Below are 25,429 nucleotides of genomic sequence, written 5' to 3' on the forward strand. Positions count from 1 at the left end.
TTTAAATGTAAAGCTTAACCTATTGTTAAAACAGATATGAGTGTTGGCACTGACTGTGCAAATGGGCAAGGCATCCAACCTGACACAGAAGCTGGCAGGCAGGCAACTGCTCTTCTATTACAGTGAAAAAAAATTATTTCTTTTGAATGTAAAGCTTAACCTATTGTAAAAACAGACATGAGTGGTGGCACTGGGCAAGTAGGCACAGTATCCAATGTGAACCTCACACAGAAGCTGGCAGGCAGGCACCTGCAATTACATTGCACAGGAAAAAAAATGCAGCCTGATGTTCTAGCTCTAAAAAGGGCTTTTTGGGGTGCTGTCCTTACAGCAGAGATCAGATGAGTCCTTCAGGATTGTAGTGGACACTGAATACCCTAGCCTAGCTATCAATTTCCCTATCTAATCAGCAGCAGCTAAACTTTCCCTCCTCTCACTAAGCATGCAGCTTCAGAATGAATCGAAAATGGATGCTGGGAGGGAGGTTGGAGGGTGTGGAAGGGAGGGAGTGCTGCAGATTGGCTGGAATGTGTCTGCTGACCGAGAGGCACAGGGTCAAAGTTTGCCCAATGATGACGAATAGGGGGCGGATCGAACTGCGCATGTGTCCGCCCGCCGCGGCGAACGCGAACACGCTAAGTTCGCCGGGAACTGTTCGCCGGCGGACAGTTCGGTACATCACTAGTTATTACTTATTTCATTTGTTCTTAAATTATCACTCTCAATAGTTTGAAAGGCTTATTTGACCCTGCTAGGAATAGAACATGTAACCCTGATCAGTTAAACTATATAATGGTTGGTGCATACACCAAATGAGCTTTCATATCAGATACACTCATCATCCATTTCAATATATTCAGAAACTATATATCACCTAAATAGTAAACCATGTTATTGCGTTCTAAAACCTGCTTCCATTCTCTCTAAATCAGGGTAACTGTTGAATCATAGAAATAAAAGGTATGTATAGATTCTGACAAATTAAAGGATCACTATAGTGTCAGGAAAACAAAGCGGTTTTCCTGACACTATAGTGCCCTGAGGTTGCCCCCACCCTCAGGGTCCCCCTCCCATGGCGCTGAAGGGGATAAAACCCCTTCAGCAGCTTACCTTATTCCAGCGCCGGGCTCCCTCGGCGCTGGTGACCTCTCCTCCCCCGCCGACGTAAGCTCCCCGTCCGACGTCAGCGAAGCCGAATACGCATGCTCAATGCTTTCCTGTGGGTGCTCTGCGCGATGGAGGCATCATATGCCTCCACTGTCACAGATGTGCCTCTAGTGGCTGTCAGGAAAGCAGCCACTAGAGGCTGGCTTAAACCCAAATGTAAACATAGCAGTTTCTCTGAAACTGCTATGTTTGCATCTGAAGGGTTAAAACCTGAGGGACCTGTCACCCAGACCACTTCATTGAGCTGAAGTGGTCTGGGTGACTATAGTGTCCCTTTAAATTAATGCGTATCCTAAACCACATACAATATATTGATTTACATTGAAGGATTTTCTTTAGTGAATAAAGTTCCACTTAACTCTTAGCACACACACAGTCACAGACACAAACACAAACACACACACACACACACACACACATTTAATGAAATATTTCCACATATACAATCATCTATACATTAACAAGGTCTCATTTGAAAGTCTGTAAATACTATCCTATGTGATGAATATCTGGTGTTAAGACGCAATAAAAGGACTATTACAAAGAAAGTGTGCTGGACCACTTATTTCCTTAATAAATATGCTGCCTGCAGTACTTCACTATAATAGTACTGTACATAGTATGGAAATATAAACCTTTGTTGCTCTTATTCTTATATATATAACGGATCCCCTATACTCCAGCTGAGTATATCCGTTAAGAAGTTCCCAAGTCCCAAGGGAAATAATGATTATAGCCCAAGTTCCCAAACATCAGCCTAGACTTGATGAAGGGTAAAACGAATCTGTTTAATCAGGGCTCAATGGCCCACTTTTATACATTACAGAGACACAGCAAACACGCCCAGGACACTCCCATAAACACACCCACAAAATGTCTGCAAATTACAGTGTCACCATGACGAGGCAATAATTACACAAATAAACAAAAATAAACACACCGGGTCCGCGGCAATTTACAAAAACCAATGGTTGAGAGATTGCTGGCCTAAAGAATCGTTCAAATTGCCCTATTTTCGAGAAACGTCCGCCTTATTTGAAATCTACCTGATAGTAGCGGCAGCATTCACATGGGGAAAATCATGGTCAGTCACTGCAGTTAGATGTTATTCTGACAACATGGAAGCCTGTGAAATTATTTATAAGGGTCATTTTCATTGACCATTATGAGGTTAGTGCGCAGGCTAACCTGGTTGGCAGCAACACATCAGTTTTTTCTCACTTGCGAACATATACCAGGCTACAGTAATACAGCCGCTGATGCCTTATCACGTTGCAAATTTCAGGAATTCTTCAATCTTCACCTGACTAGCAACAAGTACCCAACTCAAACCCCGGAATTCAACTAATATTTGCTCACGGCAGGGAACTGGCACAAGCAGCCTTATTAATAAACACAAGGAAAACCTGTGATAGAACTATGGTCATTTTCAAGCGGTTCACTTTAGAGTTTAACATTCACAATTGTTCAATCCGAACCATGGTAGTCTTTGCTACAACACAATCAAACTCTATTGAACACTAGTTCAACATCACATTATGACCACATCGCCAAACCATGCTCCTTTTCTATCTTCTTTCCCTATCAAGAACATACTGAAAGGCATCAATAAAACAGACCACCACACTACCCAGAAACGTCTTCCAATAGATGGTAAGAAATTCTGGGCCTTATCAGATACGCTGGATACACAATCTTTCGACCCACACGCTAATATGGTCCTGAAAACCGCTATTTACCGTATTTTTCGCTCCATAAGACGCACCTCACCATAAGACGCACCTAGTTTTTAGAGGAAGAAACCCAGAAAACAATATATTCTGAACAAACTGTCCCATCGTGTTTCTTACTATGGGACAGTTTGTTCAGAATATTTTTTTTCTCTCCTGTCCCATAGTGTCCCCCCTCCCATAGTCTTCTCCCACCCCCTCCCCATAGTCTTCTCCCACCCCCTCCCCATAGTCTTCATCCCCCCTCCCCTCCCCATAGTCTACATCCCCCCTCCCCTCCCCATAGTCTTCATCCCCCTCCCCTCCCCTCCCCATAGTCTTCATCCCCCCTCCCCTCCCCTCCCCATAGTCTTCATCCCCCCTCCCCTCACCTCCCCATAGTCTTCATCCCCCCTCTCCTTCCCTCCCCATAGTCTTCATCCCCCCTCCCCTCCCCAAAGTCTTCATCCCCCCCTCCCCTCCCCTCCCCTCCCCTCCCCATAGTCTTCATCCCCCCTCCCCATAGTCTTCATCCCCCCTCCCCATAGTCTTCATCCCCCCTCCCCATAGTCTTCATCCCCCCTCCCCTCCCCTCCCCATAGTCTTCATCCCCCCTCCCCTCCCCTCCCCATAGTCTTCATCCCCCCTCCCCACCCTCCACATAGTCTTCATCCCCCCTCCCCTCCCCTCCCCATAGTCTTCATCCCCCCTCCCCTCCCCTCCCCATAGTCTTCATCCCCCCTCCCCTCTCCTCCCCATAGTCTTCATCCACCCTCCCCTCCCCATAGTCTTCATCCCTCCCCTCCCCTCCCCATAGTCTTCATCCCCCCTCCCCTCCCCTCCCCATAGTCTTCATCCCCCCTCCCCTCTCCTCCCCATAGTCTTCATCCACCCTCCCCTCCCCATAGTCTTCATCCCTCCCCTCCCCATAGTCTTCATCCCCCCTCCCCTCCCCTCCCCTCCCCATAGTCTTCATCCCCCCTCCCCTCCCCATAGTCTTCTCTTCTCTCCCATACTGTCCCCCTCCCCTTGTCCCATAATTACTTACCTGTCTTGTAGCGTTTCTCGGCAGCACAGGGCGCACCGCGGTACTGGAACTTGAATTTCATGTTCCGGTTTCCGGCGGGACTGAAAGGAAGTGCGCACACTGAGCTGAGTGCGCACTTCCTTTCAGTCCCGCCGGAAACCGGAACATGAAATTCAAGTTCCAGTACCGCGGTGCGCCCTGTGCTGCCGAGAAACGCTACAAGACAGGTAAGTAAAATTTCATATTCGCTCCATAAGACGCACAGACATTTCCCCTCACTTTTGAGGGGAAAAAAAGTGCGTCTTATGGAGCGAAAAATACGGTATATTGCATTCTATGGGTTTTTGAGAACTAAGGAGTTCACAATAGTAACGCAATCAGACAAACATTTGTGTCTCACTAAAAAGGATTTAAAAAGGTGCATGATCACTATATCTTATCACTAAGTCAGTCTAAAACTAAGCAGTACGGCCATCCACTGGAAGTGCGCCTTCTACCCTACCGAGAATCACCCATGCCCGGTTAAAGTTTTGGACACTTATTTACACCACGTTAGTGACACATCGTTAAACTCACCACTATTCACACTGCTAGGCGGTCTTCTCACTACCTCTAAGTTCATGTTCTATATAAGAACTCTGTGCACTAGATTAGGTTGGGGGCCAACCTCTTACTCTGCACACTTAGAATTGGGGCAGCTTCAGCTGCATCCAGTATCAATACACCCGTTCACATCATTAAAAGATTAGGACGTTGGGAATCCACTGTATACAATAGATACATACCAGAACCAGAGAAAGAATGAAGGAAAGCATTTAAGAATCTTGTGTCATAAGTGTAAAGCAATAAAGTGTGTCTCTGCATTCCTTTTTGCCCTCTTTATTACAGGCCTACCTTAACATCGGTTTCGGCACATCCACACCGACTTGTTCCAACCTCAAGGTATTTCACAGCCACAAGTTTAAAAGCCAAAGGCCAATATTTGTGGTAAGAGTTAGCGTTCCTATAAAACACTATTCCCCCCTGTTTACCGTTTCCGTGGCGATCAGTTCACCCCACCCACCTCACCCCTTTTTTACTGAATCAATCCTACCAGGGGGCCCTCTTTATTACAGGCCTACCCTTACGTCGGTTTCGGCACATCCACACCGACTTGCTCCAACCTCAAGGTATTTCACGGCCTTTATTTTACCGACCACAAATATATATATATATATATATATTTTTTTTTATATATATATATATATATATATATATATATATATATATATATATATATAATGAGTAAAGATCATTTAGGCTTACATTTCTACATATGCTGTATAAACTATAGTCACAACTTTAATAATGCAGTTTTAACTGTATTCTCATCCTTGCTATATTGGGAAGAACAAAGTAGATGTAATATCACCTAGGGAGAAAATAGGACAGCTAGGCACTATGTATTAGAGTCATGAGATGGGAAATAGTTAGCTGAAATTATGGTTAAACACTGTGACTGTGTGACGTTAAGGTTATAAGGAATTGTTCAGGTCGAATTCAATATTGAAGCCTGCTGGAGATAGGGTTTTCAAATAGAAAGCCCATTTGTCTCTGAAAGGTGTTTTTTCCCACTTTAGTGTCTAAGTAGAGTTTCTATTACTGTGAAAGAGAGTCCTGATGGATCTTCGTTGAGTCTGTGCGAAATATGTGGAGGCTCATCCTGCTTTTGTTTCCTTTTTTGTATCACATAAGGCAGCCTTTAAATATTCTTAACGTTTCAACACGCACATATGACTTACATCAACTTCACTATTACACATAGAAAATGACATGTTCGACTTTATATTCCCTAGCAGAATATGTGTCATCATTGAAATATTTATTAATGCTTCATGGTATGTAATATAATTATTACTTAATACAAGTACACAGCATATTATAGTACTTCCATATTAGTGGCTAAAATCTGGTAAACAGATGAACAGACGTGGACAGTTCTACAAGGTGATGTACGTGACAAAACATGACGATTACCAGCGCACACATACTTAAGCCGCTGAGACTGGGTTAATGGGTGTGATGTTAGTTACACAGATGATTACCACACATGTCTCTCACCTGAACATGATGTTAGAACACAGGGATGCAGAGCGTCATAAGCCAATACTGAAAAACAAAAGCATGTCATTTGCCGGGCCACTAAAACAAAGACGCCTGTTAGCATTTCCAAATAAGCAAAATGTGCAGCTGACCTAATTGTGTAGTAATTCTCAGCTTCACATTATTTTTGCTAATTATGGGTAAATTTAATTTAATAAATACAATATTCATACACTTTCATATGCATATATGTGCTGATTGTATATATCATGGATAGGTAGAGATCTAAACAATCTGTAGGGAAAATACTCCATTCTTATTTAAGGTATTTACTTGTACAAACCAATACCGGACTTCTAACAGTTAACAGGAAAATGTACTTAAAATTTACTTAACCATAGTTGGCACACAAGTGAGCAATGCATCCGGGACTCAACATTGAGTTAAAACATCATAAAACATATTGAGATTTTTAATGCACATCACTATGCTGATGTAGGAGGATGTCCACTCGGAATACTATGGCACTGTAGTTGATTGTACACGTTTAATGTACCTACTTTTTGTCCTCTTAAATGGGTCAGAATATATATATATATATATATATATATATATTAGAGTTAATACAATGTTAAACAAAAATCTGCACACCAGTCAAGTCATAAGACTTGCTTTTCCCACAGAAATCACAAATCTGCAGTGATGTTACTACCGTAATGTAATACATTATAGAAGCTTGTAATACAGGGATAATTAACTTTTGTGCTTTTTAGACCAGCTTGTAGGTACCGTTTTGGAGGTAGTTCACAAAAATGTTCGCAATGTTCTCCTAAATCTGCCAACCCACTTCTGAATTGGTTCAAAGGATTTCCGACTTAGTGGCCATCTTAACCTATCTAAAAGAGTCCATCCAATATAGCTCGGGAATAGATTCCCAAACCGTTACTATACTTTTTACTAACTTCAATCCGACATGCTGGTCCGTAATAAAACATTATAAATACATTAAAATGGTCCCCCTCTTACTCACTCACACCATGGTTGGCAGTAATAAAACATTATAAATAACCAAGAACCAGGAGTGATTCTAGTTAACATGGTCCCCACTTACTCAAACCATGATTGGCAGTATATAACACTCTCTCTTCCCTTCCTTGGTCCGGATGGGGTGGGTGTAGACAGTATAGCATAAAAAAAACACCTAGGGTTGACCTCCTTACTAGTCTGCACTAATCCTTAACCCATGTATGTATGGCAGGTGAGGGGATGCAGTTGTGACAGCCAATTATCTGATTCCAATTTAAATGAAAAAAGTCAGGTGACTGAATGTCAATTCTGTATTTACTTTATGTCCAAACTTCAGTAAATTGAAATTCGGGCAACTTATTTCACTTAGCACATATCACTCTGGACTAGTCCAGAGTGGTTACTCTCTCTAACATGGTAAGCCGGCAGGGGCTGGCAAGGTGGTCAAATTCCTCACAGCACTGTTCCCCTGCTGATTGAAAGTAACTGGAGTTGTGTCAGGATGTCTGTTTGAGTGAAGAGTGAAGCAGCAGGCAAAATCTGCATAGTGTGTTTGCTAGCACAACGCTGTGTGGGTTTGTGTTTGGGTTGGGGGCTCACAATCTAAATTCTCTCCAAGCTAGGACTAGCTCACTGGTGTATTTCCTGGGACACTGCAGTATCCGAGGCTTACTGTGCTGCCATAATAGGGTATTGTATGTATGGTGTGGAGGTTTCAGGATGAGTAATCGAGTTGAGATTAACTAGATCTACGGAAAGCAGAATTTGGTTTATTTAGGCATGCCCAGATCTCTGTGGGTGCTCAGTCGTGCTGTACAGGTAATAATGATGGGCATTGTAGGGATAGCTGATCACTTAATCTTGCACACCCATATTTTGTTTGCACAGCTTTAAAATAAAACATCCAAAATTGTGAATTTACTGTGCAAATACGCCAGTCCTTTGCACCAACCCTCCAGTTTTCTCCTGTTGTCCAAATTGGTTTTAGTGTAACAGCATTATCAATTTGGGGTAATATCTGGGTTTATCCACCGTTGCTATTAGCCTATTAAGAAAACTTTGAATAGGACAATGTCACATAATTCCCTGGGACATCAACTGAAGGTGAACACAATCATATTTTAACTTAAAGAACTGGAGAGGGGAGGTAAGGTCTTTCATCACTCTCACCTATGCAACATGTGCACTCCGTACAAGTATTTGTACAGTGAATGAAGGAAGTATAACTCACCCATGATGTCAGAGGGCTGAGAGGCAGACTTATAGCAGCAGTAACGTTTGCAAATTATTACAGTTATAATTATAAGGGCAGAGGGCCTTCTTCCACCATACTCTTGTTGAATATAGGTTGTTACAGTGCTTGGAGTAACCTTTTAGCCCTGGATTGTCCTTCTGATAACTGTTATGAAAAGTATTGCCTGTGCAGCTAGGCTAGAGTTCATAATGTAAAAAGCAAACTGATTCTATAAAGCCAACCATGGGGCTCATTACTAAACAGTGAATTGTGGTGACAAGGCCACATTTTAATATTAATACAAAATAGCTAATCTGACAAAAAGAGCTGTACTTGATTTTCCCAATATATCCATTAACTGTTACATTTATTTTTTCCATTTCACTACAATAGACTGCTTAGTGAACAAGCCACACAGACTACATTTCCTTTATTCATCCAATTCCTTTTAGAAAGCCAGCTGCTACCATAAATGCATCACATGATGGGGTCCTGGAGCCCATCCTCTGTCAGCCTAGCTAAAGGTTACAAGTATTAACAGATTACTGCCTGGCACAGTTTGTGTTTGCTTAAATAACAGACTACTATTGACTCTTTCTCTCCGCATATGTACATTTCTAGTACTCAGCTGTAGCATTTCGTACCCACCAGCGATGGTAATGTACACTTTCTCCTTGACCTTAAGCCTCAGATCCCAGGAGGTCTTTTGGATTAATAAGCTCCCCAGCTAGAGGCTAATTGTGGAACAAATCATTTGTTCAACAAAGTGTGAATCACGGCAAAGCTTGCAACCGCACGTGACTGGTTCGGAAAACACCAGCAACAATTCCTCTAGTGGCTTCCTCTATACAACATTAGGACAGGGAATTAGAGTTTTGATATATATAGCAGATAACAATTCCATTCTATTCTGATTCCAAACAAACAGCATCTCAGGGAGTTTTAAAATACTCAAATTCCTCTGTACAGTTGTAACATAAATGCGTCATATTTCCCACATGTAATATGTCTTATAATTACAGATATTTAAACGCAAACACTAGAATTAGATCCTCCAGTGGCTGTCTCTATAGAACATCGGGACAGGGAATTAGAATATATTTATCGCAGATAGTCCCATGCTATTCTGTCTCGGAAAAAAAACAGTGTTGCAGAGAGTTTCCAATGATCACATTCCTCTAAACACCACAGAGAAGTTTCCAATGTACTGATTCCTCTAAACACTATGTAAACATGCCTTTAAATTGAAAAGGTTACAGCCAATGATATTTTATGATTTTACTTTATTTGTGAAGTATGTTATCCCAGTAAATGATGTGATAGAAAGGCAAGATTAATGTATTTTCCTAAAAAGTTTGAAAGTAATTTTTCCCCAGCTCTGCTTTAAAAAGAGTGGTCTTCACTAATATTGGCACCCTTACTAAATATGAGCAAGGAGGGGTGCGAAAAATGGTCTTTATTGTTTAACCCTATGATCTTTTGTTCAAAAAATACACTAAATACTCTGCTCTCATGCATATCAAACAGCTGCAAACACAACACAGGTTAATAAAAAAATTAAAAATAAAAATCTTTCTTAATATATGCGTGGCAATGTTAGTGGAAGGCACTGTATTAACAGTTTAGCCCCAGTACCCCCAACCTATAATTTAAACAATGCTCTAGTCTAAAACCTATTCTGAAAAAGATGCTCATAACTGCTGAATATTCCTAGATTTTGATTCATCCTTTACTGGTAGGATGTTTTTTTTTTTTACCAAGACATGACTGAGATCTCTCCCATTTTTTCTAGAAGGGAATTATTGAGTATTTGCCTGATAATTACCAAATAAATGCTTATTCTCTGACTATGATTTAACCCATAAAAATATCAGTACCATTATTTATCAATATGTACAAATCAATAAGGAAACAATAATTGACATACAGCTAGGATGATAGTTTTGTTCTAACATTGAAAAGATATTGCTATCATTCTTGAACGATATTGTGACACAGATAGTTTACATTTAATAAATGTGAATTAACAATCTCCCCCGGAGTGATATATCTCAAAATGCTTACCAGTGCAACAATATAGCTTTTATTAATGTTATTTTCTTTAATTTTATTATTTAAAATAGTCTATGGTCACAGTGCTATATTATTAAAACACATACATACACATAGTGTACATTATAATAAAATTATAATAATGTGTGGATAGTAATGTATAAACTAGTACGTATACAGATATGTATCTGCCTGAGGAAGTATATAGTATATAAACAGTGTCATACTGATTGTGACATTACTTCTAAACACACAAACAAACACACACGCAGTCAAACAGTAAAATAATAAACATAATATTGCAGTTTATTGAGAGGATCGCCTGTGCTGCATAGTGTCACCTTGTGGTTTGTTTTTAGTAGTACAGCAATCTAAATATTACCTCATGCTGAGCTAAAAATATACTGATCGATTAAAGTGCCAGATCTTCCACTCAATTGAGAACAAGCTAAAAAATTAAATATGACATCTTCATAATTGTAAACGTGATCTGCTAAATATGTGACCCGAAGATGTTTATCAATCTTTATATAATTGTGGTAAATTGTAAAAAGTGCATGATTTAGACATAGAGATAACAAAATTGGCTATTATTAAAGCGTGTCTAATTTGCCAATGGAATGTCATTTCACAGCAATTTATGTTTGAGTGAATATAACCCTGGCAGACCAATGCTGTGGACAACATCTCCCATAAACCTTTGCCAGTCAGTGACACTGCGCAGTAAAAAAACTTACACCGTGCAGGTGGAATTTAAACATTATAAAAAATTAAAAAAAACACAGTTGTGTGCAAATAAAATTTAGTCGTATTGAGCGCTTTGAAAATAAGACAGAGGGTGTGTAGCCAAAATAGTGCCATATCAGTGATTCAATGCACAATACTGTTGATATATAGTAGTGTAAACGTAGACAAATCAGCCCACCAGGACTACCCAAAGTATTCAGAGCGCACTATAACATGGGATCGCCCTTCACTGCCTTTGTTGCTGTGTTGCTCTTTTTCACAACATTCTTTGGTGAACCAAAAAGACAACAACCCCCACCCCCAAAAACAAAAAAACAAAAAAAACCTGTGATGATGGGATACATTTCACAAATCAGGACTATGAAGCCAGATCTGGGACAGCTGGGTGGAATACAAGGAAGTAAAAGACACCTATTAACACATATACATGGTTTTTGGCAATGGTTTTAGATGGAATAGGTCTTGCATGTGACTAATCCTGCAGTAGAAAGCTATTCTTGAACTACAGCTCCCTAATCCTTAAGAAGTAATTGGCGAGTTGCAATAACTACTTGCCAGCTTCCTGCTTTCTACCCCTATGTCTTGTCAACATGAACATTCACCCATGGCAGTGCTTGGCGCACCCTGGGAGAGACTTGAAAGAGGTCCCAAAACCCAACAGTGAAATTAATCAATATTTTTTACAATATATAAGTAAAAAAAAAGCTCAGACTTTAAAGACGTCTTAACTGAGTTACCTCTATTCTCTATTTGAATTACATAAATTTCCATTTGAACAAACGGAGAACATGTAAAGCGGCACTAATAGGCAGGGAAGGGACAGAGTGTATTAAACCCCGCTGGTGGCTGTTGTTCAGAAACAATCTTGGCCATTTCCACGTAATAACCATAATTTGCAGTAGAAATGCCCATTATATTTCACAGAGGTATTCAGGCTGCATTATGTGGTTCGCGGTCAGGTGGCAACATTTTAAAAATACCTTAGTTCCATTTCAACACTATTTAATTTAAATAAATAACACTACTGGGGGGAAAAAAAACTCACATAGGAGTTATCTACTAAGCTCCAAATTTAAAGACACAAATTTTGAAAAACAAATATTCATGGATCAAATAAAAAAATAAAAAATCATTATATTTACCATTATCATAAATTAATAAGTAAAATGCTGAATCGATCGAAATCAGATACCGAAACTAACGAGTTAGTACGTCATTTGAGCGGGATTAACTAACTAATTCAGGCCAGCTTTGGGACAGGACAGAATGGCAAAGGATTGTAAAAATTAAGTATATACGTACCTGCTATAACTACTATTGTAATGTTGTTTTTTTGTTATGCTAAACATACGCTTAAATAAAATCATTGAATTAAAAATAAATCGGTAATGAGGGAATCAACGGGATGGCTGTTCTGTTGGAAGAGATAGCAATTTACTTTTCTTTTATTACCCATTGGACATTTGGAGCTAGCAGCTCCATCATTTTTAAAAATATGTTTTTGTTTGAAGACAGGAGATGGCATTATTACAACATATAATAAACATGATGAGATAATTCAGACAGCTGCTTAGCAATATAAGTACATCATTGATCATGAATCATCCTCACATAAATGACACTGATCTTAGATAGATCTTGTAGATATTGTAGTTGGCCCCCAAACTTGCAACTGGTAACCTATTCAGGCTTTTGGTTAATACTGTAAACATTAATATAGCTGGTATATTGTTTTGTATGTCCTACATTCATCCAGGAGTCATGCATCAGGGTCTAGAAGGGAAAAATTGTATCGGGGCAGACATATTTTTGAAAGAGTTATTTTGATTAGTGAGAGTCCCAGTGAGTGCCAATCTGTATGTTGGAATGTGGAAAGCTGTTAGGACGAAGTCCCTCAGTATGTGGGGGCTCAGGTGTGACCAACCTGCAAAAACATGTTTTAGTGTATTTATTTATTTATGGAGTGCAGTCAATGCATGTGAAAATTAGATAGAATAAAGAATGTGGCTTATTTAATGTGAGTAAAGTGAGGGAGAGTAAGATTGAGAGAGACCCATGGTTGGTGGATGGCTTTTCCACAGACTAAAGAATTGAAACAAAGCAGTCATCCTCAACAATGGTCTCCAACCCATTTTCTCAACAAGTATACCACATTGTGTTCATTAAAGTGTACAGCTGAGATGGTTATGTAGAACTTAAATGGACACTACAGTTACTAGAACAACTACAGCTTACTTAAGTGGTTCTGGTGTCTATAGCCTGTCCCTGGAGGCTTTAAATGTAAACTACGATGTCCAGAGTAATGTCAGCGTTTACATTGCTGCCTAGAAACACTTCTAATTAGGGCCGGTGCAAGGATTTTTGACACCCTAGGCAAAAATCTACTTTGTTGCCCCTTCCACAATAAAAGGGACACATCAACCACCATGATAATGAACTTATAGCGTTTGCAAAGGTTAGGGTGAATGAGGTCCCATCTCGTCATGGTCTACCTAAGCTGAGATGCTGGAGCAATATGCATAAATCATGGCAATGTTTATCTCACCTGCTTCAATAGTGTATTGCTATGCAAGTCAAACAAATCCTCACCTCCTTTAGTAGCCTTCGTCAGAGATTTTAATTAATTGGTTAGAGCTGTGCAGCTGCCAGGGTTGGCAAGATTCATTACAAAGAAAAAAAAAATTAACAAAAAATAAAGAAAGAACACCTCAAATGGGACTATTGCTAAAGTAATAGATGCTGCACCACCACAGACTACTGTACCACATATGCTACAAACCCGGGATATCCATGGATATGGAAAATGATTAGCATTTAAAAAAAAAAACGTATACATAGTACAGGCAAGGGAACATATATGTACCTGCCTTGCAAAGACTTCTCATTGAGCTGCATTGGAATACACTCATTAAACAATAGGTTCAATGCACACATGCATACAGCAGGTACATAGTTCACATATTATAGTTATGTAGTAGTATTCTAATGGTGCTGACTGGGGTCCCTCTCCTAGTGCCAGATCTGAGCACTTACAGTTACCACCTCCTACTTTCTATTTACTGTTGATTTCAGGAAGCAGCAGTGAGGCCCCTGCGGTGCTTGCGTCTCAATTTTTTTGTCTGTGGCTGACACAGGGCAGGGCAGTGGATCTTCACTGTCAGCAGACTTTGGTGAGAGAAATTGTCTCTTCCTACACACAGCCTTGAATGGCGCCCCCAGAGGCTGGAGCACAAGGCAAGTGCCTGTCTTGCCTAATGGTAGCGCCGGCCCTGCTTCTAATGGCAGTAATTCAGAGGTGCTTCATGGGTCCTTCATTCAGTGTCTCAACACTCTGCATGGAGGTGCTGAACACTCCCCATTGAGATGTATTGATTCAATGCATCTCTATGAGGAGATGCTTACTGGCGCAGCATGGAATTTTGCTGTGCATGCACAATAGCTTCCTAATGCTACCCTGTGGGAAAGCATTGGATTTGCTGAGAACATCAAAACCGATATTCTTAGCCACAGAGGTGGAGCAAGCAAAATCACCTCTTTAAAGGCAGACAATGGAGGCTAAATAATGATTTTACCACTATAGTGTCAGGAATACATGTTTGTGTTCCTGACACTATAGCATTCCTTTAACCCCTTAAGGAGCAAACCTCTGGAATAAAAGGGAATCATGACATGTCACACATGTCATGTGTCCTTAAAGGGTTAAGCTGCAAATTCATGCATAGTCATCCAAAATGACTGAACAAGTTGTAGACAAAGTAAATGTTTAGCAGTCCCTGCAGAGACTGCTCTAGATTCTTAGTCTAAGAAGGTGTGTGGGGGCTGGGGGCATCTCTAAGACAAGTCATAAATATAAATAATTTTTTTCCCCCTAAAACTATTTAATAAAGCAATATGAAAGTGTAATACAGTTGTGCCACATTTGCATAATTCACTCTTCTTAATAGACATATCTCCCAAATGCCCTGAATCTGGAGGCACAGTCAACACTATAAAAATGGGGCAAATGTAAGTAAATGTGGTTTTCTAGGTGCTGTGTATATTTATTATGTATTTATTCAAAAAATATTTTACCAGGAAAGATACATTGAGAATGCTCTCGTTTTCAAGTATGTCCTGGGTCCACAAAACATTGCGTTGATACAATAGGGTACAATAAAATACAAAAACAATATTAATACACAATATATACAAAATGTAACCTAGAACAGGTAGGAAATATATAATCAACCATGATACGTGCATTCTGTTTTGAGGTATGTAGAGAGGGATCTCTTAAAGGACTTTAGGCTGGGGGAAGACTTGAAAGGTTTTGTGTTTACTAATTCACCCACACCAAATATTATCCAATTCCTCTTTCACATGCTGCATTGTGCGTTTTTTTTTCTAATAAATTATCTAGAAGTTCCTGCATTTCACAGTGTAGATGTGGTGGGTGTGTAGTTATCGCTGCTAGTTTTCTAATGCTGTGACTTGATTTAAAAGACCTTGCATTATGGAATAACTCGAGTCATTTAGACTCCCTCTTAAACAACTGAAGCAGTCTAACAGGCTTACACCCCACTTACACAATAACTGCGGTAGCCTATTTGCAAGTGGATGGACATAAGCCATGTAGGAAGGCAAGGGGAGAATGGGTTAATGAGCTGTGCTGAGCATGTCCCTCAGAGACTCTTTGAATTATCTGCCTGAAGCCAGCTCCACTTTACGTCAGTGGCAGCTTTAGTTCAATTCCCACCGCTCAGAACATTCCCCGAGAGGAGGTTATGTACATCTGATTGAGAGAAGAATGATAGGATCTGTATAGTGGCAGACAGAGAGTATGTTCATTTAATATGTGCTCAAATGGAGTGACCTCTATTGCTACTGTAAGATCTTCCGAGGATAGGGTAAAAGGGTCAGTTTTACATTTAATGTTTTGGACGACAAACTGTGTTTATCTTGAGTTACTAATGTAACGTTTGAATTTTTTTTATCTTCAAGTATATCTGTCTTCTGTGTACATCTCCATGTAGTAACGATGTTCAAAACACATCACTGAGCTTCTGGAAAATAGACCTCAACTATCGAGATTCCATTCTGCAGCACTCCCCAAACTATCACTGTGAGATCTTCGTGTTTTAAAGTCTTATGTTAGAGAAGCTGAAGAACCATGAGGTTTCCTGTTTACTTGATGACCACACACAGGCAACCACTTTTATTACCGGTAGACTAATTAAAATCTGTCATGTTGCTCCCATCTCTCTCACTACACCATCAGACTTCGAAATTATTTTTATTTTAAACTTAACTAAGCTATCTTCTATCATCATAAAATCAGTGCTTGGCATCTTAACCATACCTTTAGATATATAGCCAATGCCCAATGAAATTAGGATCAAATCGGAATCAATTTATTTTGAATGGAGATGTAGACATGCAAAATTGGGTGCGTAGCGAAACTTGGGCCAAAAAGAACCCAACCTGACAATGACTAACAGTTAGTTTATTATCCTGTTATAAACTTGTTGAATTAAGTACCCACTTAATAGAAAAGAGGCATGGCTTTTGGGGAAAATTCAACCTTAATCTCACTGAAGGTTGGGTTCTAAAAATTAGTCAACACGCAATGTGCTTAATTTCAAAGTGATACAAAATGCTGTAAAAATATAACTGTGGTTATTTCTTGTGTAAACATTAAATCTGAAAGAATTGTTTTGTTTTTTACATGAATAACCTTAGGTCTTTGTACATCATGAGGTTTAATGTGAATATTCACCCATCGTGACAAGTTTAGAACCAAAACAGATGAATAATTTGAATATTGATATGAAATTTACTTGGGTCAGCTTGGTAATTCATGAATTGTCTCAACCATGCATGCAGAGAACTATTGCTTATCAACAAAGAGTTTAGCATTGAACATGTTAAATGGTTCCTATGCTTCATACAGAGTATGCGTGCTATTCCCTTCAGACTGGAAGTCCCACGTCCCATGACATGTTTCCATTTCACGTCATTCTGTGCTCAGCTGCTTATAGCAATATGACTGCATTGAGTAACCATTTCAGTGTCATCCTCAAAAAGCCAGCCACCAGTACGCATCAACAATGCAAGAGGGAATCTCTGTGTAATTACATTGGATGGACAGATGGGTAGATGGATGGATAGATGCATTTATGGATGGGTGGATGGATGGACATGTGGAGTGGTAGGGAGGGAGTGTGGAAGATAAATGGATGCAAATAATTTTCATTTACAATTTTCACAATAAAATACTTTTAACCCCTTAAGGACCAAACTTCTGGAATAGAAGGGAATCATGACTAATTCTAATACTCTTTGAGTCATTTGTGCACGGACTTTATAAATATATATTGCTCATATGACATAATAAGGTTGGATTGGTGGCATGCCAATGGGGTGGTCATTGCTGGGCCTCCATGGGATCGATCTAGTCGTAGCACAGACAAGTCTATTCCTCCACCAACTCGAGGCTCAGTCATGTTTTGTATGCATGTTATGGTTAGCCTCTACACAGCAGTTATTTATGAACTATAGTCTGTAACCAAAGATTGACTTAATTTCATGGGAACTAGATCCCCATAGTACTCCTCCACAAACTAGAGCCACTGATGTTCTTGTCAATTAACTCTCTCCAAGTCCAAATATTTACATCCCAACCTTTTGCCCTACACATGAACAGTGACACACTCATAGTCATACAGAAACACACTCACAGATAAACACACTCATACAGACACATCACTTTGTCGCAAAGAGACTTACATTCACAGAAACACTCACAGTCACATATCCTCGCAGTCATAGACACACACACGCAATCATGCAATAATGCAGGCACACTCACAGAATCACTATAACAAACACATAAGCACACAGACAAACATACCACATATAACAAACACATAAGCACACAGATACACATATTCACAGTCATACATAAGAGAGAGGGAAATATCAAGGGCTCAAAATTTCAAGTCCCATTATACCAAGCAGGTCGAAAAGTTACTTACCACCGCAAAACTCCTTCTATTAAGTGGTCTCAGGGGAACAGTGCACACAACAGCCCTTTTGTAACATAACCTCTAATTTAAACATCAATCACTGTGAAGTTAGGAGACCAATACATTATTAATTTACATGTGATTCAACACTTCTTTCTTTTTTAAATAAAGTGTTTCTGCGCATCTATATGTATGAGCAGAACAGATGGTTCTGTTTTCTCTCTTAGAACTTAATTTCTATTTAAGCTGCTGATGTCCAACTATTTTGCGTAATGCCATTCTTGATAGCCACAGACATCAGCTGTACAACTTTGTTAATAAGCTGCTGCTTTGAAACTTTGAAGGCACTTGTCTGTCTGAAATTTCACTCGCCGATGGCTGTTGGGTCAGTGGAAAAAGGTAGAAATGTAATATGATTTCTGTCATTTTTCCTAGTGTTTTGCTACACCAACACTTGGCAAGGAAAAATATGGCGTGTTATGCTAAGACATCAACCAAAAAGAGAAGTACTTGGTCTGGCATACAAGCAAAGCAAGACATTACGGCGATGAAGCATATATAATCCTAAATAAGACATTCAATGGGACTGTCAGATCAGTATGTTCCTGTGATAGGATGAACCAGAGCACACTACGGCATTGAACTACTTCTGTGTAAACAAGCAGGGAGTCTGGCTAATACTGTAATCTAATTTCAGATGTTAACGTATTAGTACTACAGAACAGAAGCATAATTGCCAGGACTTGGTGTCATTTCTTTTTCATTAACAGAAGATTTTTACACAAAGGCTAAACGGCACAGCGTCTACCCTATACCAAGAACATGAATAAATTCAAAGTAGTGTTCAGGAGTTAAAGAAAAAAGGTTGGCATATTCTACAGAAATAGGAAAAACTATTAAGATAATCACACAGAAAGCAGTCTACGCAGAAGATGGGCTATTTCCTGTTTATTTACGAATAGTAATTTATGAATAATCCAGAGGAAAATTGGAGACTTATTTTGCTAGAAAAACACATTTTTCAAATATAATACAAAATGTAATATTTAATAAGAATAAAATAGAACTGTTAATCTTAAAATAATTTAGGACAAACGTGAAGCCAAATGTGTGTCTGTACTAAATGAGTGAGTACAATAACAGATCCAATATTATTATATTACTATTGTTATCACTATACAGCGGCATATGACCAACAGCTCTGTGTCTCGGATTTATTCTCAAACAAGGTAAATCTTGCGCAACATTTTGTGACAAAATTATGGTGTTAATTGGCAAAATGAGTGAAACATCTACTTGTTTTGTTATGGTCTGAATGCTTTTTTTTTTACGTTGTCGCAAATATATGCTAAAATTGGTATTTACTAACTGGGATAGATAGATAGATAGATAGATAGATAGATGGTGGTTGGTGAAGTTTTAAGATGGTGGGGCACCAGACTCTTACCCCAGAATATTACTCCTCCCTGTACTGTACATAGATACTCACACAAAACAGAGAACTGAGCATTGTACAGAGATAACTATACCGCAATTAGAGCTGAGAAAAATAGAGATAGAATACAAAGATCTGGGCATAACACATAGATACCTAAACAGTAGGCAGAACTGGGTAGACTACAGAGATAACCATGCAACAGGTAGAGCTGAGTAAAATACAGAGACATAACACACAGAGCTGGGCACAATAAGGAGATACTTAACACTATCCCACACAGCCAGGATCACTGTAATGGATTACACAGAGCTGCAATACACAGATACCCACGTAGTATGTGTCGCTGTATAATGCTTCAGCTCTCTCTCTCTCTCTCTGTCTATCTTCCTAGCCCTCTCTCAGATCTCCCTTACATGATCTCATCTTCAGTAACGCTCCTGCTATAATAACTTTAGCTTTCTATTAAATATTGCTGCAGTTATAAAACGTCAGCTGCTCCATTATGTCTCAGCACACAGTGTGCACACGGTTAAAGCATCAAGATACAGATAGAATCTAAACATGTCAGCTACTCCTGACTCACTATTAGCTCTCAGTACACAGTGTTAAAGCCGCAGGATACTGATATATTCACTACCTTTGCTGCTGGCAGTATAATTTATCTGCAGCCAGCTGGTAATATGGAGCCAAGAAATAGTTGACATTTTTAACAGAAGCAACAATCACTACAGATTAAAACAGATTGAATAATAATCTGATCAGTCCTCAGAGTCACAGCCTCAGTCCTGCAGTTTGAAGCTTCACAACGTTTCAGAGTGACAGAACACTTTAAAGAAGATGGTGGGCATGTGCAGTAGGAGTTATTAAACCTATTACTGATAGGCAGCACAGTGTCAGAAATGACTCCTTGCACTATTCAACCCTGGGCTTCCCTGGCTTTATATCTATTAAATATATATTTGAGTAAATTCCTAGGCTTATTAGCCCTCAGACCGTCACTGGGGCTGCTGGGGCAGAAAAAAATGATAATATTATATATTTACATTTTGGCAGTGGCCAGGAGTAGCTGCTGTTGTGCTGTCCCTGTGCTGCTGCCAAAATGTCTTCTTACCTCTGAAACCTATTACATAATTAAAGAGACACTATTTGTCCCATATGTTTTGGCTTATCACCCTCCCCTCCAGAAAAAGAATGTTAGTGCTTCTAAACTACTGCAAATACATTTTTCCACACATAAAAACTTATGGTGCACTGTTTCAAGTGCCCCTATGGATGGAAGATAGATAGATAGATAGATCTTTAAAAATTAGTGATTCCAGGCACCAGAGTAACAGAGCCATTGTCTTCCTTATGCTACGTGCACACTAATAATTGGATCTGTTGGTGTTTGGCCCTAATTTTGCAGTCTGGCTCTCCTTTCATTATAATATTTGCGTAGTTCCACCCCTAAGTGAATATTGGGGACTTTTTGGCTAGATCAAAGTTCTCAACTTTTACAGCCAAAAAGGCAATTGAACAAACTACATCAATTGTACTCACAGTCCATGCAGTGCCATCTTAACAGACTGCTGAATACAGTCACAGACTGCTGAACACATGCACACACAAACTGCTGAATACATGTACACCAACTGCTGAATACACGCGCGCAGACTGCAGCATACATACACAGTCAGCTGAATACACACACATAAACACACACACACATAGACTGCTGAATACACACACAGACTGCTGAATACACACACAGACAGACTGCTGAATACACACAGACTGCTGAATACACACACAGACAGACTGCTGAATACACACACACATGGATGGTGCTATGTGTGTGAGGGGTGCTGTGTGTGTGAAGGGTGATGTGTGTGAGAGGTGCTGTATGTGAGGGATGCTGTTCATGTGTGTGAGAGATGATGTGTGTGTGAGGGGTTCTGTGTGTGTGCGAGGGGTTCTGTGTGTGTGTGAGAGGTGCTGTGTGTGTGAGAGGTGCTGTGTGTGAGAGGTGCTGTGTGTGAGGGCTGCTGTTGGTGAGGGGTGCTGTGTGTGTAAAGGGTTCTGTGTGTGTAAAGGGGTCAGTGTGTGTGTTAGGTGCTGTGTGTGAGAGGTGGTGTGTATGAGAGAGGTGCTGTACGTGATGGGTGAATGGTGTGTGTGTGTGTATGAGAGAGAGAGGTGATGTATGTGAGGGATGAGTGGTATGTGTGTTGCAGAGTGTAAGGGGTGCATTGAGCAAATGGGAGATCTCCCCACCGGCCCAAGTAGGCCCACCAGAAGAAAACAGGGCCAGCTCTCCATGGGCCGGCGGGAGCGATCAAAGGATCTCCCCTGTCGGCCTGGGCATGCTGGGCAGCGTGGTGGGGCCCCCATGCCCATGGGGCCCCCGGGCAACTGACCAGCGTGCCGATGGGAAAAGACGTCCCTCAGTCCACGACCACTCACAAAGCTCAATATCTCCCAAAGTTGTAGCCCTTTTTGGCCTCTAATACTTTTGCAATGAGTTATATTCTTCAACACCGTATTACTTAGGGACATACTATAAACAAACACATGGAGCAAGGGGTTATACAGCCAGTTCATCAGCAAAACAGTAAAGGCAACGTGGGCATTAAACATGCAGACTGCAATCACTGTGCTTTTTATAATTCGTCTACACATCCCAAGAGAACCTCTGTCCTTGCAATTAGACGATACACGTGGATACTAATTTGTCTCCGTAGTTGGTATCAGGGTGAGGTTGACGTAGTCTAAACATGGAATGGAAACACATAATGGAGACTTCTAATATGATGAAATTGAACATACACAGCAGGCCTCCCTTGGCCACTCTTTCAGTACCAACCATTACGGAGGGATTCTTGTGAAATAACCGTCAGTGTTAATAATGATTCAATATCTTGTAAAAAGACATATACTGTGTCACCTCACAATGATAGGTAACATTCAGCATTTGCTAACAGATACAGCTACCTACGCTAAGATACTGGAAGAAGTGAGGCTTACATTAATACTATGAACTGGAGGCAGAATAGATCATTGGATTTCTGTTAAGTCCAAAATGTTTCTTATCTTAAAACAAGCATAGACCACAGATGTGATATCACGAGTGGTGGGGGGTTCCAGCATGACGGAATTTTATATGCAGAAACAGTGAAACAGTAGGGTGATTCGGCCAGGAGGGCAGGATTTAGATCTAATAAAGTACCTAATTTGGTCAAGGGTTCAAATGGACTTTGAGAACAAAGCAGTGTCTTTGAAATCTCACACTAAAGCAAAGCTATTACTTCTATAAAAATGACAGTTCCTCATTCTTTCACTCCAGTCATACATTGTAGCATATTAACTGGGGGCGGGGGACAGTGTTGGTTCATGATGAAGAATTATAAATGAAAACTGTTACAAAATTTAAAAGAAAAAAGCAAAACCTAATTTATGACATGTCTGCTTTAACATTTTGCTAACTTTAGAAGTTGAGTTTTGGGAATTCTTAAACTTTCATTTTGATTATTAGATTCTGCTTTGTCATCTAGTATTGACCTACACTAAGGGACAGCTTTTCCAGTTGAACACAGACACAGCATCTACCATGTTGACAGATGTCAAACAGCAAAACAGAGAGCGTCTAACCAATGGCAGAGAACAAATACTTACTTAAAGGGACACCAGAACCACTACTGCTTAATGTCTATAATGTCTATAGCCTGTCCCTGCAGTCTTAGCACTATAAACACTAAATTTTCAGAGAAAACGCATTGTTTATACTGCTGGCCTGTTACACCTCTAGTAGCAGTCACTCGGAGAGCCTGTGGAGGTGCTTCCTGTGTCAGTGCTGCATAGTGTGCAGCACCTTCATTTAGCGTCACCACACTCTGCTTGGAGGTACTCATTCAATACATCACTATAAGGGGATGCTAATTGGCGCAGCACAGTTTTTGCCACGCATGCGCTATATCCTCCCAATGCTGTCCTATGGGCAAGCATTGGATTGGCACAGATCATCAAGACTTATCTCAGCCATAAAGGCAGGATACGCCAGGCCGGCCACGGCTAGAATGGTGCAGCGGCGGCGGAAAAAAAGGTAAGTAGACTCCACAGACAGGGAGGCTAGGGACCTAAACAGCCACACCAGCACTACAGTGTTAGGGATACATGTTTGTATTCCTATAGTGTTCCTTTAAAGTGAGCATTGTCTTCATTACTACTTATTGAACAATCTCCCTGAAATGGAGGGAATGTTAAAATCGTCTTCTCCACTTTTAGAACTATCACTGTAACTATACATGTATATTGAGATTCTACAGCAAAATAACTCTACGCCCATTTTCTTTATATAACTCTCCTATTTACTTAACTCTGTTTTCCTATGGTTACAAACCTTTCATGTCCATCCCTGGGTAATACAAAAGTCAAGTTGTGACAGTGAACATATGCAATATATGGAAGGACAATAATGAGATGACACTTGTTATTAACCAATATAAGCGAAAAACATTAACTATTTTTAATTTTTTTTTGTCTATTACAACATTTGCATGTTTGCAACTTGGCACAAAGAAGTAAATCCTTCAACTTATATTTAATTCTAAGACACTATGATGCGTATTTAAAACATAAGCACTATGGGTTATGCACTAAACAATGAATTGTTATGAATTTAACTAGGGATTGGTGGGAGTTATGTCATCCTAAAAAAGTTCATGGTCTCTACTGGATAACCATGTTAATGGTGTAAGAGGGGCATTGCTGCCATACGATTTGTTCCCGTCTGTTCTTTATCGCTGATATTTACAAAGCCTGTGCATAGGTTATATAAGATGTTTTGGGAGGCTTGGCATTGGGAGCATCAAGAGGGGAGGGAATGTGATTTAAAAGAGAGCCAGGTTGTTCATGGAGATTTGTAATCTATATAAAATGCATTTACTTATGAAGAAAATCTGACAGTAGTATCCGAAGTTGTGTTAAACGAACTTGTCTATCTCCTTCTGTCAGTTAAACGCACCATCCCTAGTTCTTTCACCCTTAACGTCCTTCTCACTCGCTTACTCAAACATTTTCTTTGCGAAATGGGTTAATCCAGGCAGTGATTTGCAGTGATCATGGTGCCTGGAGTCTGTATGTCCACGGTTTAACTTTGTAACACTGCACATAATGATTTTAACCCTTCTGTTGCCAGAGGTGTAACTCCATATGTGGCAACGTCATTGGGATGTCATTAGCCAGCCTGGAACTAGAGTTTTGGACTGGTTAAAATCAGTTCTGTGCAAATTTCAATGCACAGATTCTAACTCATTGGCTGAGAGAGTTGTAAAACAGTCTGCCCCATTACCGGGAACTGGTGCAAAGGTACTACAGCTGGTAGTAGTGATTATGATGGTTGGAGTAACCCTTTAAACCAATAATATTGTACCTTCCAAAGTCTAGTAGACATCATACACTTGGACATCAGCTACTGTCCATGATCAATAGTGTCACACTGAATAGGTTGTACTATTAATCTAGTTAATTTTTGCTACACGTTCAGTGAAACAGATTAACCCCTTAAATAAGATTAGACAGATACTAAGTTATATCTTATCAGATAAAAATTTTATGGTTGTCTTCTTCTGGAAAAACAACTTGGGAACGTGGATGGAGGCAATTTCTGAGCATGTTGTTCCTGTTTCCCTATATCTTCAAAGCAGGGAGAAAGTGACTGTAGACCACCAACAATGTTAAAATACCTTTGGGAGACAACTATTCATTTGGACACCTGCGTCACGCCTTGTTCACATCCTGTGGATGATACACTAAGGACATTCTACCAAATACCAGCTGCTGCTCCTAATCTCATGAAACACAAAAATATTCAACATGATGAAAGATTGATATAGCTACCACGTTTACCGAAAGTAAAATGATGCATGAAGATATTGGGTTGCCCATGGGAATCTTACAATGATTTTA

At 39.9% G+C, this 25,429-nt stretch overlaps 1 protein-coding gene across 3 annotated transcripts in view; it reads right to left on the reverse strand.

The window, feature by feature from the left end:
* LOC134586604 (ephrin type-A receptor 3-like) overlaps positions 1–25,429 on the reverse strand; it is a 200,073-nt gene that overhangs the window by 166,907 nt on the left and 7,737 nt on the right. For 2 of the 3 annotated variants that reach the window (XM_063442226.1, XM_063442228.1), the window contains exon 2: positions 6,004–6,051. The exons of the other annotated variant lie outside the window; for it this stretch is intronic. In XM_063442226.1, the coding sequence (XP_063298296.1) occupies positions 6,004–6,051 (48 nt within the window). The remainder of the gene's footprint in view (positions 1–6,003; positions 6,052–25,429) is intronic. 3 annotated transcript variants of the gene reach the window in all.

The sequence above is a fragment of the Pelobates fuscus genome, chromosome 2 (genome assembly GCF_036172605.1).
Source record: "Pelobates fuscus isolate aPelFus1 chromosome 2, aPelFus1.pri, whole genome shotgun sequence".
NCBI classification, from domain to species: domain Eukaryota; kingdom Metazoa; phylum Chordata; class Amphibia; order Anura; family Pelobatidae; genus Pelobates; species Pelobates fuscus.